Below are 16946 nucleotides of genomic sequence, written 5' to 3' on the forward strand. Positions count from 1 at the left end.
AGAACTGGGCAAGATTTTTCAACCAAAACTTTTTTTCTGCAAAATAAGGCAGATTCGGTGGCACAGAAATGTTTCACAAATTCATGTTGGATTTGCCGAATGGGTTTTTTTTTTCACTGAAACCAAAGTGTGGAAAAAGCAAAAAGGTTAGCTTCAACTTTTTTTAAAAACAAAAAGATTCCCTTTAATTAAAAAAAGCAGTCAAAAATGTTTGAAACGGGTCAATACTGAAATGAGCAAAACATTTTGTTTGGACAAAATCAAAACTCTCTGCTCCTGAACAAAAGGCTTTCAACTTTCTGATTCGGCAAGCATTTCAAAAAAGTTTGTTTTCGGTTCAACCCACAACAAAATCTCCCCCCCACCCCCTTTCTCATTTTTCGAAAGTGCCAGAGAACTATAAATCTATTAATCACCCAACCCTACTTTGAAATCCTCAGGGCTCCCTACCCAGCTAGGATTATTGCGGAGTCATTATTATACTCAGCAAGGCTGACCCTCCCCAGAATGGATGCAACCCTTTGCTGTTGCTACTTTGTTTCACAATGGAATTGGATGGGAGGGGCTTGGATTCTCTCAGAAGGTAAAAAACAGCCGCTGTTGTAGGGACAAGAGCTGTGGTAGGCTGTAGGGACTGCAGCGAAGCTAAGGGACAGGCATGAGGGGCTAATCCTGCAGCCTCTGACCTCACTGGCAAAGCTCCCATGGATGTCAGTATGGGAGGAGAAAATCCCCTGTCGCCAGCTTGAAAGTAGTTACAGGAGCTATCCTGCGTGCTGGGATGATGTTAGCCAATCAGAGTAGAGAGATTTGTATATTCACAGTTTGAGAAAACACTGTATGGTGCTTATGCAAATTGGTTAATCACAGCTGCCAATCACACTACAGCCATTCACATTGTCAGTGGATACAGCTTGGTAGCCCTACAGACATGATGCTGGCCCCACTGTAGTCAATGGAACTTGGATTTCACACACACTCCAGTATGGGGAATTGCGTTAATACAATTCTGCACCAGGAACTGTGTACTGGAGACAATTCCATCTTGGTGTAATTAATCAAAAATAATCAATTCATCAGGAGAAGGTAATGGGATAGGAAGGACAGGTTGGTGGGTAGGGGACTGGATTGGGACTCAAAAGATCATGTCTCAGCCAGACTCTGGCTACATCTATGCTGCAGACCTCCCCGTGGCAGCAAGTCTCACAACCCAGATCACCTAATTCGGGTCCTAAGACTCACACTATGGAGCTAAAAATAGCAGTGTAGACGTTCCCGCTCGGGTGCTGAACGAAAGAGGTGGGTCTCAGAGCCCAGGCTCCAGCCCTAGTGGGAATGTCTATGCTGCTATTTTTAGCCCTGTAGCGTGAGTGCGAGTCAGTTGATCTGGGCTCAGACTCACTGCCAAGGGTTATTTTTGCAGTGTAAACGTACCCTTTGTGTCACCTTAAGCAAATCACTTCATCATCATAGCTTGCTCTGATATGGCACTTTTCATCTATAGATCTCAAAGCATTTTACAAAGGAGGTCAGTCTCATTATGTCCATTTCACAGATGGGGAAAGTGAGGCACACACAGGGAAAAGTGACTTGCCTAAAGTCACCCAGCAGGCCAGTGGCAGAATTGGGAACACAACCCAGGTCTCCCAACTCCCATTCCAGTGCTTTAGCCCCTAGGCAATATCACTGTGACTCGGTCCCTGCTCTGCAAATCGCGGATAAAAGCCCTTCCCTACCTCACAGGAGTGTTGTGAGGATAAAATCCATTCAGGATTGAGAGGTGCTCAGCTATTACAGGGCTGAGGGCCATATAAACACCTAGATAGATAGAAAATAACTAATATACATGCTTTCCCTTTCATCCAATGTGCTTTACTAACATTCACTTGGACTCACAACTACTGTCTTGGCCCTTAAAAATTCCTCTGTTCAGTTTTTTGAACAGGAACTCAGTGTTATTCAATGGAATTCACCCTTGCACGGCAGGCAGGACCAGGGTTGAGGGCTGTACAAATATTTGCAACAAAATCTGAAATCCTCAAAAGTAGACTTGTGTAAAAAAACAGATTTTACAAAACTATCTCAAATTTCACAAAGCGCCTGGGAAAGGTGGGGTTTTGCTACAAATAAATAAAAAGAATTTTCACTCTCAAATTGTTGATTCCGTTTTAAGGCAAATAGTTAAAGGTTTTTCAAAAGTCACAGTGTCACTGCCTCTAAAATCAGTTTTTCTCATCCAAATATGTGAAATTTGGAAATGTGAGACACTTCAATTTTGAAGGGGGCGGGGGGAGACCATTTCAAATAAAAGACATTTTGGGGTCATAAAATGATCTAGAATGAAAGTGCAAATAATTTCTTCTCAAACATTGAAGTAAAAATAACAATACCCTTGTGAGACAAAAATGGGAACAATAATCTTAACTTCAGGTGGGAAAACTCAGAGAGTTAAATGGGCCTTTCCCCGTGCACACAGAGTCAGTGGCAGAACTGACCCAGAAGTCCTGACTCCCAGTCCCCATCCTCTAACCACAACACACTGTTCTGTCCCAGTGTCAGTCACAGAACCCATCTGTGCTGATCCTCGGACCCCTGCTGTCACCACTAGACAGCACTCCCTGCCTCTGCAGCCAAGAGTATAGACTGCAGCTTGATTGCAGAGGTGAAATCCTGGGCCCAGTGAAGTCAATGACAAAACTCCCCTTGACTTCCCTGGTGCTAGGATTTCACCCCAGGTGCAGAATTTCTGGAGGACTTAAGTTGGAAGCCAATTCGGCCACCCGTGGTGACTGCTGCTCTGAGCCATCACCCATCATCCCTGGCTAATAAGCCCCTGGCTCCAGTTCATCTGGGTTTGCTCTGAGATCAGGGAGCAGTGGCTGTCTCAGATCCACACAGCCATCAACCCCAACTCCGGCAGCAACGGGCAAGGAGCCCCTCAGCTATAATCTCCAGTCTCTTCTGGACTAGGATTACTTTCTTCTGCCCTTCTTTTGTGGGTGGCAGCCTGCCTCTGGGCTTGCTTCTAATCCCCCTCACTTTCCGCTTCCACAGAACCTCGCTGCTCTCCGCTGGGGCTGTGCTCAGAAAACCGACCTCCTGCCAGCTCTCTCCACCACACCCGCACTCAGACCCCTGAGTGCACTTAGCTCAGGATGGAGCGCAAATGCAGCTGCCTAGGATGGCACGGCCCTGCCAGTTTGAGGCATCAGAGAGGACGTTAACGAGGTCACAGGCGTTCAGCCCCTACTTGGCGCCTTACAGCCGAGATGGCTCAGTTCAACCACCCAGCAGCTCACGGCTCCCTGGCATCATCCTGGAGGGTTGGGAGAAGGTGTAATTCACGAGGTAGACATGCCCGTCTCCAGGAGCACAGTGACCCCCGGCACCTCTGCAGTGTCAGGAGATAGAGGCACAGACATTCCAATACTAGGGCAGACCAAGGCTGCATCTTGTCCCGCATCCTCTGTCAGTGGCCAACATGGGTTCCTTAGAGGAAGGTGGAAAACCTTCAAGCAGCATAACCTGCCGTGCGTCATACACAGCCATGGAGGGGAGAGGGAGAACTTCCTGCCCCCTGCTGGTGATCAGTTTGCACCATGCACACAAAGAGTAATACCTCTTGTAATTTTACCCCAGCATCTAAGAACCCATGCTACTAGGCCCCATTGCAGCTTCTTAAATCTCTGGTAAATCTTATTCAGCTTCAATCACATGCTGCAGCAGTGAGTTCCACAGATATCCTGAGCCTGCCTAGAAATGGGATCTGAAACCCAAAAGGCGAGAACATTACATCCCAGCCATCACTACCCTCGGAGCTGCAGCAGTTTGCTCACTCTCAGCAGGTTGCATTGGCAACCTCTGCTAGTTATTCCTGATGCCAAACCCCAAAGGCAGCCAGTTGATGACTGCAGCCATGAAACATTGGACTCCTTGGGGATAACACTGACCAGACTGACAATGGGATCACGCCCCCTCCTCCCCTACACGGTTAGCAGCTTGTGGCCAGGATGGAAGGGTTGCACTTACGGTTGAGTCCAACATCATGGTAGGTCAGGATGGCCGGGCGATTTCCCTTTGGGGACCCTCGAATGACCACATGCAGCAGCCCGTATGGGGTCTCGATATCATGCTCCTGGAAGAGAGAGAGAGAAAAGACAGGGTTACATGTCGCCCCTTCCTGGGGTCACCCTATTACCGAAAAAGGTGACCAATAACAAAATTCTACCAGGCAACTTCTGCCCTCCTCAGCTCTCTCACTCGCAGAGCCATGCAAGCCTGGCCATGCATCGTGCTGGGATGGAAGTAACCAGTGACAGCAATCGCTAGAGACACACTCTGCCTGCAACAGATGCACCCCTGTCACTGACATCATCACACGTGTGTACGCTGCCATGCACTCAAGCCTGTTCACACATGCAGCACACACGTTCACTCTCACGCACTGACACACCCATGCCTTTACACACTTCTAGCGTCCACTCTGCCAAACAGAACAGGAGGACTTGTGGCACCTTAGAAACTAACCAATTTATTTAAGCATAAGCTTTGGTGAGCTACAGCTCAAAACAGGTGTACCCTCACATGCAGATGCACGCTCCTGTCGACCCTTCCCTCCTACAGACGTTCCCCATAAATGCCCATAAACACAGCAACCATTTTCATGGCATTGGATCCGATCGACACAAATATCCCCCACATCCTTCCCAAAGATAGAAAAGGGGCGATGGATTTTTAACAGCCGCATCCCAAATCCACAACCTCATCTGCATACATCACTCACACCCAAATCACCAACTGGAAACACACATGGTCATTCACATGCACAAATACCCAACCGGGGTGAGCAATGGGACAGACAAAAGTATCCAAAACCATGCCAGATATCCCCTACTGGCAGGTACTGGCAGGAGACTCTGGATTACAGCAACCCAGATTTGTCTTGCCATTTTGCATTTTTAAAAGGCCAGATGTGGATCTAGAGCAGATTAGACAAGGCTGTCCTGCTGTCTTCCAGCCCCAGGAAAGTCTTGAAGTATGCCCCAAAGATTAGGAGCCTATGAATTGCCAGACTGGAGCAGACCTGAAGGTATCTAGCCTAGTGTTCTGTCTCTGACCGCGGACAGAACCCGATACTTCAGAGGAAGGCGCAAGAACCAAGAGATGTGGGATTATCTGCCCCCCACATTGGTCTCTAATAATTGAATGAAGCTCTGAAGAACAAGGTTTAATCCCTTCCAACATGTGTATCATCATTAACTCTGATAACTCTGGCTATTCTAGTTACCTAAACAACTGTTCAATCCCTTTTTGGAATCTTGCTAAATTCTCGGCCTCAATGACATCCAGTGGCAGTGAGTTCCACATGCTAATGGTGTGTTGTGTGAAAAAGGATTTCCTTTCATCAGATTTGAATTTTCCACCTTTAATTACACACACACATGCACACGGCAATTCCACACAAATCACTGCATTTCACCCACTCCTCTATTATTTAACTATATGAAGCCATCAGGACACAGGGACCGGTCATTCTCATTGACTTAAATAGCAGCAGGCCCATAATATGTATGAAAGAGGCTACCCAAAAATAATCTTTTGCCCTTCTAGGGTCTATTCCATCCAAGGATGTCAAAGCTCTTGAGAAACATTAGGGTGATGTTCGCCCCATGGTGAAGGCTGGCACAAAACCACCTGAACCATTTAAATCCCACTAAATCCCTACTTAAACCCCCTCTGCACAGGGTGCCTTTCCCCCATTTGTGAATTAAGCTTTACAACTCCTCAATGAGGCAATCATCAGGATCTCTTTACAGATGGGGAAACTGAGGCTCAACAAGAGACAGTGACTTGCCCACGGTCACACAGAGAGTCAGTGACAGCTCCTGGCACCCATAAAATGCACAATCCTTCCTATAAATGTCAACTTCATTAGGCTCTTATTAGCACAGATTTCTTGACACTCCAGAGAGTAGCGGCAGCTTCATAAAAATTAATCACCTAAGAAATTTCCCCCTCCTTCCTAAACCATCAGAGAGTTAAAGGCATGACAAGGCAGCCTTGGGACACCAATGTTGATCTCTATGCTGCAGTTCTAGCATTTACCAGAAGCCCTAATGAAATGGGAAGATCCGAAGTGGGTACACAGGGGAATAACGTCCTGTCCCATTAAGCTTCTTGAATTAGCAGCTCAACAGTTGCAGAGAAACAGGGCCCAAATCCTCAGACAGTGGAAATCACCATAGATCCATTGACTTCAAAGGAGCGATGTCAATTTACATCAGCGGAGAATCTGGTGAAGGGAGGTTCATCACAGCAATGCTGAGACACACACCAAATTGCAGACAAGCAAATTTCGCACCAATTCACTAGCTTGACAGCAGATACAAGAGATCTGGGAAGATCACAGGGACTGAACTCAGCGTGGTTTTTACTGACAATAATGGGATGACTGTCCAGGCAATTATAGCTGACTCATCAGCATGATATCCAAGTGCCTTACAAGTTAAAGACCCCAAAGGGTCTGATGTGACCCAGGAACGTCTTAATGCCAACTGGCAAGCAGCACAAAGGGGGTGCAGAGAGGTTGGGTCACAGTTTGGGATCTCTTGGGTCGGGTATGTACATTATAGTTCACCAAAGAACGTCAAGTGAGGTCTCAAATGAAAGCCGATGTCACACTGGTCACCAACATTGTCGTGAAACGTACGTACAGAGGCTGTGTGAGGAGTTATGTATGTATACTGAAAATTGTGTTCTTAGAGTGTGTCTGGGGACCGGTCACCAGCAAAAGTGAAAGGTAGGCTCTCTTTCAGATAAGAAATATTTATCTAGCTGGCTCTTGACATATAAATTAAGTATTGTATGTTTCACAACGGGTCTCCTCTCACCTGTCTGAACTGCCCGTAAGGATTGTAAGAATTTCAAAGAGAGAAAATTAAAAGTAAACCCTGCAGGGAGTAGGGAGGAGGTGGGGGAGAGGGCTTTCCCTGAGGTAAACATCCAAGGTTTGCTCTAGTGTATCTGGGGAACAAAGACGACACTCTGTCCTCCTTCGCCTAGCAAGTAAACGGGCAGCGGGTTTTACTTCATGAAAGAGGAGTCTCAACCAGGCACGGTTGAGAACGCTGAAGAGAACATTGGGTCGATAAACAGACGGGGGAGAACAGGTTAGTTAAGTTTAGGCTCTAGAAAGTGTGTTTGATTTTGTTCTGTACGTAACCATTTGTTCCCAACGTTCTTACTCACTCTCACTTGAATCTCTGTGCTTTGACGATAAATTTATTCTTGTTTTCGCTACATCTCAGTGCTGTAGGGTTACGCGAAGTGCTGGCCCTGAGATGTGTTCCTTTGGGAAGAGCAGGCCTGGTAAGTCTGTGAGTGTCCAGTGGATAAGGGGCTGGACTATACAGGGAACACGCAAATGATGCAGGGGTTGATGTGCGCCTTTTGCCACCTGCGCAGAGACAGAGAGGCCTGCAAAGCAGCACGCGTGCTGCCAGAGGCTGCTGGTGTCAGGGAGCTGACCCAGAGCAGGCACAGACATGACTTCCTTGTGCTCAGGGCAGGTGGTGGTGAGGTGCCTCCCAACCCTGGGTAATGTCACAGTCACGCCTTTCCTGCCCCATGGATAGGATGTTTCTGTTCCCAGGGGAAGGCTGGGCCGTTGCACTAGGAAGATGCTATGGTTCGTGATCATTGTCATTTCCACCACGAGGGAGTCCCACGGTGCTGACCAGGCCCCGTTTCCTGCTCCCACACATCTCACGCCAGAGGTTGAGAGTTTCCTAATTCCAGTGGGAGGTCACGATGCAGGGTGAGGAGGATCCTAGGGTCATGGCAGATATGGAGGCCTCCGAAGAGAGGAACCAACACCAGGAGATGAGCGGCTCAGATACTATAGTGATGATGAGCACAGGGTTAGGAGAGAGAGAGAGAGAGAGGGCAATTACGGGGCCCTTCATCCCTAGGTCACTGGTTCAAACCAGGCCTAAGTCAGCCATCACGATCACGCAGGCGTTTGCTGTGGAATGAGCTGGAGAATCTCAGGTTAGGTGTCCACCTCACAGACCCCCATGACGCCTGGGATGCTGCCTGTCTCAACGGAATGGGCTATGGCGTCTGAAATGCCCTTTCACATGCAGATTGCCAGACCGGGCCACAGCCCTGCTCAGCTCCACCCACTCCAGCCCCCGCATCTCCAGCAGCGGCCACAGCCAGCTGCTCCTGAGGAAGGCACAAGCATCCCCACAGCAGGCAGTTACGGGCCCACCTGCCCCCAGGGAACACTTCTCCCCATTTGGTACAGGTTGGCTTATGCTCCTGCCTAGAGGTGGTCCCTCTGGGCTGGCATTAAGCTTGTCAGGGCTGCCACTTCCCTTGCCCTTAAAAATTGCCAATCACACCCGCACCATGATCTCCTTGCCAGCCAATCAGAACACACCATTCCTGCCTACTGGAGGAGGAGGATAATGTAAGCAGTCAATCGCAGACAGCCTCTGTTGTTATTGGCTGGAACAGGCAGTCTTTCAGCACCTTCCTCCAGCTCCCGATCCCCCCATCAGTACCCAGTGCTATAACCAGAGAGGCAGCAGCATTGGCAGGAGGACAGATTCAGGGCAGCCGTGCCAAGCCTCTCGGGGTCCTTTGGGGTCACAGGCACATGGCTGGAAACAACCTCAAGACAGCATGTGCAGGGGCTGCAAACTGGCCATGGCAGGGGTTTTCCCAGAGCGCCTGGGGGAGGACTGGAAAGTTGCCAGATTCCAGAGCAGGATGCCGGGCTCAGGACATCAGTGTTCCCTTTTAACGAAAACTAGGGCAATTAGCAAACAGGATCTGCAGCCAGAATCAGCAAGAACTTTAGTGTTAGAGAAAATCATTCTTACTGGAGACAATGGAGCCTGCTAGAAAGAAAGAATCATTCCCAGCATGGATGTGGGTGGGTGGAATGAGGGGACTGGAATAGCACAACAAGGACCGTGGGGTTAAAACGGGAAGCTAAATCCCAATAAGGCACGATGCTAAAAGACGCAGTGAGCCCTGGCCCCGCTCAATCGCAATCAGCAGGAGCTAGAGATGCTCTAATTCCAGGTTCTCCCTCAGAAAGAGCCCTTGACCCTAATCTGTCTTGCTGTGGAGGGGGAGGAAGGGCAGCCCTTGTCAGACAAAGAGTCACTTGAATGGTTTACAAACCAGACGACACCCTGAGCTTTTCATCCTGCACCATCTGCTGCTCTGCCTCCCAGCTCCGCTGTACGGCTGCTGAAATGGCTGAATCCTGCCCCCTTTGAACAAAGCTGGCCCTTGTCCGTCCCAGGACCACAGCAGCGAGGGGAAAGCCGCTCTGTTCTCCTTTTCCAGCCCCTAAGCTGCCTGGCCTCCCTGCTCAGCATTCATTCCAGTTCCCAGCTCAGTCAGATCCAGGGCACAGACCCAATCGGCTCTGCTTGCCAGCTCCCACTCGCCCTCTTATGAGCCACGTTCCAGCTGCCTGCTCTGATGGGTTTGCTTTCTCGACTCCCACCCCTGACGGAGTATTGATTTGGGGCAGGGATTAATGGTGGCTTGGCAGTATTGCAGCATGCACCAAAAGGGAGCGGGAGCTCAGAGCCCTGCAATGCGCTGGAACAAACAGGAGGGAGGCAACCAGCCCCGGGATTTTGATCTACGGTGTTTGCTTCTTTAGTTTAGTCCCCAGTAAAGCGCATCATAGATGCCCACAAGCCGAGGGGTGAGTGAGGGTGCGTCATGGAGCTTTGTCCACGCAGCAGAAAGCAAGGACATCTCCGGCCAAACCTCCATCCGCTGTATCAGAGCTATTCTGCTACCGTCAGACCCATCTTCCCGGGGAACCGGATCTTCTCCATGAAGTCTCTCCTTTTTGTAGGGGAAAATGGTGTTAAGTCAGAACATTCACCCCATTGCTAAGAACCCATCCCCTTGCACAGCTCTGGTGTCTGCATCAGATTGGTAAACACTTTGGGGCAGGAACGCCCCATAGCACCGAGCACTCACATATAATAGGATTAAAGAGGGGACCCAACCCAACACCCACACCACACCCAGGGTCGGGGGGTTCGAAATCTCAGCCCAAATCTGGATCTGGACTTTCCAGTTCCAGTGGGTTGATCTGAAATCTAAAGTCCACTCGGGACTTCGCTGCTGCTGTTGATTTTACAGCACCGTGCCGATGGGCAGCAGTATAAGCCCCTAAGACAGACAGATCGACCAGAAGTCCCCAGACTTCAGGGCTCCCCCTTCCATTTTTAATTAGCCCCCCGTACATTCTCACTGCCAGCAGTGAGGGGGAAGGGCATATCGGACGCCATAGCCCAGGGTGTTACATCCCCAGCTGGAGTCCACCTCTGGGCACCTGCCCGTGATCCCAGCAACGTGTGTATCACCATGCAGACGATATCGACTGCACAGCGCACCTGGCCATGTGCTAATAATTGGCCACATTCCAGGGAACGCAGGCCTGGGCTCTGGGATGACCTTGGGGAGCCTTCTTGATGGAGCCGGCCTTTCATTGCTACCTCAAGCATGGCCATGCTGCTCAGACCTGCCCTTTGTGGCTCAGAGAGAAACAGTTTACAAGAATCAGGCATGAGTCAGCTTCTGTTGGCTTCCCGGCATTGGTCGAGTCACTCAGCCGGGGTGAGGGGCATTGGGTACAAGGGGAGGAGGTTCAACTAATCATTCCACAACCCCTCTTTCTCTGATCCTTGCTTCCACCCCATGCCCGGTGCTACAGGTCTGTCTGCCCCTCTGTCACAAAGCTCTGTGGTGGAGGGGTTTTGCTCCTTTTCTTTGTCAACAGGGCGGGGGACTGTGTGTTTGTACAGCACCTAGCACCATGAGGCCTCAGTCCTGACTTAGACTTCTGGCATTGCCATAATACTGCAGCACCCGTTGACTTTGACAGGAGTGGTGGGTGCTCAGTATTTCGAAAACTAGGCACCAGACCAGAGGAAAATTGGGCCCATGGTATTTCTTTGCCCTTGGGTATCTCCCCCTAATATGTATATTTTGCCTCACAAGGGAGTCATAAAAGTATCTCCCAAATCAGTGATCTAATATACATCACATCATTGCCATTCCTTTAAAAGCACACGGGTCAGGGCTTGCTGGATGTCTCCCCTCCATACCTTCCCTCCCTCTCATGGCTGCCATTTTGGATTCACTCTGCCCAAAGTGGCCAAGTTCCCATGGTTATGTGAAAGGGTAGAAAAGCTCCACCAGGCCCAGGGTCTTAAAAGCTTATGAGAAATGAGGGTTTCCAAAACAGCAGCTGCAACAGGGTGGGTCATATGTGCAAGGATGGAAAACGATGCCCCGAGACCCAGGCCCACTGGTTTAAAGCAGCAGTGGTATGCTTATAGTAGTGTGCTTGCAAAAATCCCCCCCAACAAAAACCTGCAGGCCTGATGCTGTCCCCAGGGTGCCTGTCCAGCCTCTCACGAGCAGAGCCATAGACAAATCACATTTGGTTTATGGAAGGGTTTGCTTTAATTCCAATCAGTTAAATACATAAAAACTAGGAGACGGGAATGTTAATGGAAATTTTGTCACCGGGGCTTAGTGGGAACAGGACAGGGCAGGATGCTTGGGCATCAGGGCTAAGCATCACCCTTGGCTTGCCACGTGGGAGTCTCAGCACCCCAGTGAGTGTGTAGCGTCACACACCAGTGCCGCTGTGCATGACTTACGGGTCAGACTGCCTTTCTGGAGATGAGCTTCTGGGCTTTGCTCAGTGTTAGTGAATGGGGATTGGGAGAGGTCATGGACCCCTTACCCAGAACTGCTCCTCTGACCCAGACCTTAGCTAGGAGGAGGACGAAGAGGAGCAGTTGGAGTACATGTACGGCACCCAGAACAATGGGGCCCTGTCAGACTTGGACCTCAAGGTGCCACCAAACTTTGTTTGGGACATTGAGAACACCCCTCCCGCATCCCCCTCTTGGCCCCGGTATCTTACACTGTTTTGAGAGCACGTGTGCAAAAGTGCACTCCCACCTGCAAAACACCTGATCTGTACGCGCAAGCCAGGGCCATGCACGCAGACACATCTGCAAGCCAATCCCCTCCTTGCTCAAGCATGCCAGGTGTTTTGCACATGCAGCTTACATGTCCCCTGGCCTGGATTGCTAGTGTGCTCTCTGCTTGACCTCTCAGCTTTGTGCATAGCTTTGGCTGGAGAGTCTGCATTTCTCCAACACACTTCACAGTGACCCTGTGCTTTTCTTCCGAGCCTTTTGGCAAGGATCTCCAAGGACTTTAGATGCTCTAATAGCTACACTTCACAGCTTCCCCTGCTCCTGTTAGGTAAAAAAGAATCATTCTCTCTAGGGGAACTGAGGTACACAGCAGTTAAGTGATTTGTCCAAGGTGTCCCAATAGTTCAGTGGCAGGAATGGAAACAGAATCCAGAAATCCTGACTCCCAGGTCTCTGCTCTAACCCCAAACCAACACTCCCTCTTCAGCTGTTCCTGACAAAATTCCAGTTGCAACAAAGGAAAAAAGCAAAAGGTGGCTTTGGGATGCAGGATGCAGTTTCAGCTCTCTGACCGGCTCTCAGTGATGTCATCCCCTGCCTGTGTTCCCAAGGACGGACTCAGGTTAGAGACTGCGTCTTGCTTTTGTCCATTTTTTAGAGCTGTGCATTTCTGAAGAGTCCCCTCACAGTGAGTTAAAGGCCCTTTGGCTCCTAATCTAGACTCCTGGCTGGTGTCACTTTGCTGGCTTTAATAGAAATACACCCCGTGGGGAGGCTGGCCAGGTGTGGCTTTTGCTTTTATGCAAGGGACCTGATCCTGTCCTCCCTGGTATCCATGCAAACTCACTGATGCTGCGCAAGGATAACTCACGGTTGACCTGGACCCAGTGTCTGTCTGGCTAGGAAAGCTCTCTGCTGTCACCTTAACTAAACTGCTGTGCTTTCTGTCTCAGCCAGTACATCCCCCTTCCCATCCAGGCACGTTGGCTTTGCCTGCTCCTCCTGGCTCTGGGGCAAGGGTCACAGCGGTCTTTCCCTCCCCGTGCCAAGGCAGAATGCGTCTCTTCCCAAAGGGGCAGAGGCAGAAGGGAATTCGGCATGACACGCACAGCCATGTGTGTCTCCGATACAGACAGACAGACCATGGCTCGGGAAGGGAGGAAAAGGGGAATCCCAGCCATCAGCCACAGAGACCGAGATGCTCAGGAATCACCCTCCCTGCTCCAAGGTTGGCCCATCCTCCGAAGGAGGCTGATGAGCTCCAGCCAGCTGCTCAAGGTCTCAATGGGGCCAGAGGATGGTGCTGAGCCTCCAGGTCATGAGTCCCCCCTGCACACCCCATCCTGACCACCCGCTTGTTTCTGTCCAAGCGTAATTTGTCCTAAGCTCTCTAACGAGGCCTCATGACCCCTCCGGGAGGCAAGTACCTATCATCCCCATGACCGTCCCTACTTCCGCTTGGCAATTATATTCCACTTCTCAGCCACCGTTCTCACAGGAGGATCATGAGCCCCCTTTTACAGACAGGGAAACTGAGGCACAAAGCAGAGACGGGACTCGTCCAAGGTCACAGAACAGGGCAGAGCAAGGACTAGAACCCAGGTGTCCTGACACTCAGCTTTGAGACCTACCTACCAGCCCCCCCATGCCCTGCTATCCCTGGCTAGCGACTAACAGCTAGCACGTATGCTGTGCTAATAGCACTTATCCCCCACCTTATGGGTCGGAAATAGGAAGCTACCCAAAGCTGCTGCTGCTGCACCTTCCTCTCCAGCCACGCGGTGCCCCAGCCCCACACCTTTCTACCCCGGCCCGGCTCCTTCCAGCGCAGGGTCAATAGCCCAGAACTTCCCTGCCCCTTCCCCAGCGTCCCCCTGCAGCTTCCCACACGCTCCACCCTGCCTAGCAACACCGCTGCGTCCCTGAACCCAAAGCCCTAGGTCCCCTGCTTCCCCCTGGGCTGAGCAGAAGGGCCCCTTTGCACCCTGCTTCCCTACATGGAAGGGGGGCGGGGGGGAGACCCTAGCTCATCACAAATTAGCCCAACTTAGGTGCTCAGATGCCGTTGGGCCAGGGTCGCAGCAAAGGGAGGAGACTGAGCCTGGGTGGGCGATATGGGGAGCACCATCCAGGCCCTGGGTGTCATCATGGGTCGCCACGTACGTTTGCTGCTCCACGGGGACGATCCATCACGCTGCGGCGGGGCTCGTCAAGCCCAGCCCTGCGCATCTCGCCTCAATGTTACAGCCTGCACAAGGTTATCCACTACACCCGCTGTCGTGCTCACCCCCCCCAGCAGTGCCTGTTATTGTCATTTGCTACTGCAGTCCCTGCAGACTGCAGAATGTGCTTGGCTTTGATGGCTGCTGATACATGCAACAAGCCATGCAATGTCCCCCATCGCCCCCCAGCCAGCCCACAGACCTCTCAGGACACAGGCATCACAGCTGGGAAGGACACATGCAGGGATGGCCCCGGGACTCCAGGCATGCTTCCCTACACCTCATCTCTCTTGCCCGAGAAAGCTCCTGAATTCATTTTCCTTCCCTCAAGGCTGCAAGGACCAAGGCGGTTCTCTGCAGCTCCCGAGCCTAGTGGGGACGAAGCCTCAAGGATAATGCTGGGGACTGGGCACCCCTGCTTGCGATTCAGGGGTGGGGGGAAACGGGGAAATGCACAAGTTAGGAAGCAGGGTGAGATTTCTTTGCCCTGGTGCCTGCGCCGGCTTGTGAAAGGCAGCCCTGGCTGGTGCAAAGACCCTGTGTGGATCATGGGTGTTGCTGCCTGGGAAATCCCTACCTGACACTGGGGAGAGGTGGGGGCTGTACCTACCCCGTCCCAGCACTCTGGCATCGTGAGGAGCTCGTCCGGTGCAGATTCCTCAGGGGAGAGAAGGTAGCACTGGTGACAGTGGCCCACCTCCTGAGCCCCTGTCCTGAGTGCGGAGAGCTGACAGCCTGGCTATGAAGTCAACCTCTCGGCTTTGATTTATAAACCAGCTCCATCCCCTTTATTAGCCCCTCCCATTGCCCCATTCTCCCTCCACCAGCTCTGGCTTAGGAATCGTTCCTTCTTTTTTATTGCAGGCAGTTGTTGAAATGGAGCCCAGGAGCTTAGCAATTGGCTGCTGATAAAATTATGCATGCTCCAATTGGCTCAAAATACCCGTTTAAGAAAAAAACAAACCACTGCAGATCATCACTACGCCCTCCATCTTCCTTGCCCTGACAGAGAGAGAGAGAGACACACACACACACAAAAGGACATGTGCTGACGTGCATGGACACACAAAACACAGAGATGGAAACATGCACAAGCATACATGCACACAGACCCACATAACAGGAAGTATATTAACATGCATCAGAACGCCCAGAGAGATGCAGATCCACAAGGGCATGAGCATGCCTACATGCAAACAGACACGTGCCCACAGAGACATGAAAAATGTGCTCACGCACAACCCCACACAGGTAGGGACACAGGTACACGGCTTCTCTAGTACACGGTGCATTTTTAACAGGCCTCACTCTGTTTGCTGTGATAGTAAGTGAGTGGTACCCGTTCTGAGAGCAGTGGCTCTCAACCTTTCCAGACTGTACCCCTTGCCGCAGTCTGATTGGTCTTGAGTACCCCCAAGTTTCACCTCACTTAAAAACTACGTGCTTACAAAATCAGATATAGAAATACAAAAGGGTCACAGCCCACTAACACTGAAAGATGGCGGACTTTCGCATTGTTACCCTATAAATTACAAAATAAATCAACTGGAATATAACTATTGTACTTACATTTCAGTGTGTCATATAGAGAGCAGTATAAACAATTCATTATAAGAAATTTTAGTTTGCACTGACTTTGCTAGTGTTGTAAAACTAGGCAAATGTCTAGATGAGTTAATGTGCCCCCTGGAAGACCTCTGCGTACGCTTGCTTAAGGACCACTGCTCTAGAGGGACTGGTTAAACCTGCTGAAACATCAGGAGGGCGGAGCTGTTAAAATCCAGTGGATTCAAGTATTTGCAGGAGTGGGGGTGGCGGGGGGGTAGATCACCAAAAGAAGGAACCAGTGAAAGGGTCAACCTGGAAAAGAGGCCACAAAATCTAGGATCCTTAAGAAGGGGCCTTTGCATACCTGGATGGCTCACTGGCACCTCCACTCCTCATCCCTCAGTGCTCAGCATCTGTCAGCATCAGACCCTGCTCCTTGCCCAGTTCATTCTCTGCTGGGCTTCCCCTCTTGACTGCAGGGCTAGGATTGCTTAGCCCAATAAGGGGGCTGCTTTGGCCAGGGAGTCAGAGGGCAAGCCCATGACTCAACGCCACAGTGGGTGGATGTGACATTACCCGGAATACAATCTGTACTGCTGAACAGCTGTGTCCCGTTGGTTCTCCAACCCGGGGTGCCTTTCACACTGCTTCGCTGTGAGAACAACCACTCCAGGTCTGTTCACACACAGCTGCCAGTGTGCAAAATCACTCCTAGCTGAATTACACGAGTGCTTCTAGCCAGCCACTCCTGAATTATATTACAGAGACACCAGCAAATTCTCAGTCCCAGACTTGTCCCCAGGAGTGTGCATCTTGTATTGCCCAGCTCTTTCCTTTGGACAATACAGGCTCACAGAAAGTCCCTCATTTTGTTAACAGAAAGTGATATGCACAGACTCTGGTATCTCAAATGGAGTTTTCCCACACACTTCAATCCAAACACACACTGGGTTCAGATAAAACAACACAAGTTGATTAACTACAGAGAGACACATTTTAAGTGATTACAAGTAATGAGGCTGGCATAAAAGTCAGAATTGGTTGCAAAGAAATAAAAGGTCAACGCAAACTACTACCTAACTTAACAAGCTACCTGAACTTGAAGCAAAAAGTTTTTCCTCACCACATGCTCACAGCAGTCTGGCTGCATCTTTTAGACAGGACCTCTTCCCCAGTT

The 16946-nt window shown here is 50.5% G+C and overlaps 1 protein-coding gene across 5 annotated transcripts in view; it reads right to left on the reverse strand.

Annotated features, from left to right (window-relative positions):
• NDRG4 (NDRG family member 4) overlaps nt 1–16946 on the reverse strand; it is an 82685-nt gene that overhangs the window by 21364 nt on the left and 44375 nt on the right. For 2 of the 5 annotated variants that reach the window (XM_048816675.2, XM_048816674.2), the window contains one exon: nt 4030–4135. In XM_048816675.2, the coding sequence (XP_048672632.1) occupies nt 4030–4135 (106 nt within the window). Of the gene's footprint in view, nt 1–4029; nt 4136–9798; nt 9880–14798; nt 15003–16946 lie in introns of those variants that run through there. The other 3 variants (XM_048816677.2, XM_048816679.2, XM_048816678.2) reach the window with 3 other exon arrangements.

This window comes from Caretta caretta, chromosome 12, assembly GCF_965140235.1.
Source record: "Caretta caretta isolate rCarCar2 chromosome 12, rCarCar1.hap1, whole genome shotgun sequence".
Taxonomy (NCBI): Eukaryota; Metazoa; Chordata; order Testudines; family Cheloniidae; genus Caretta; species Caretta caretta.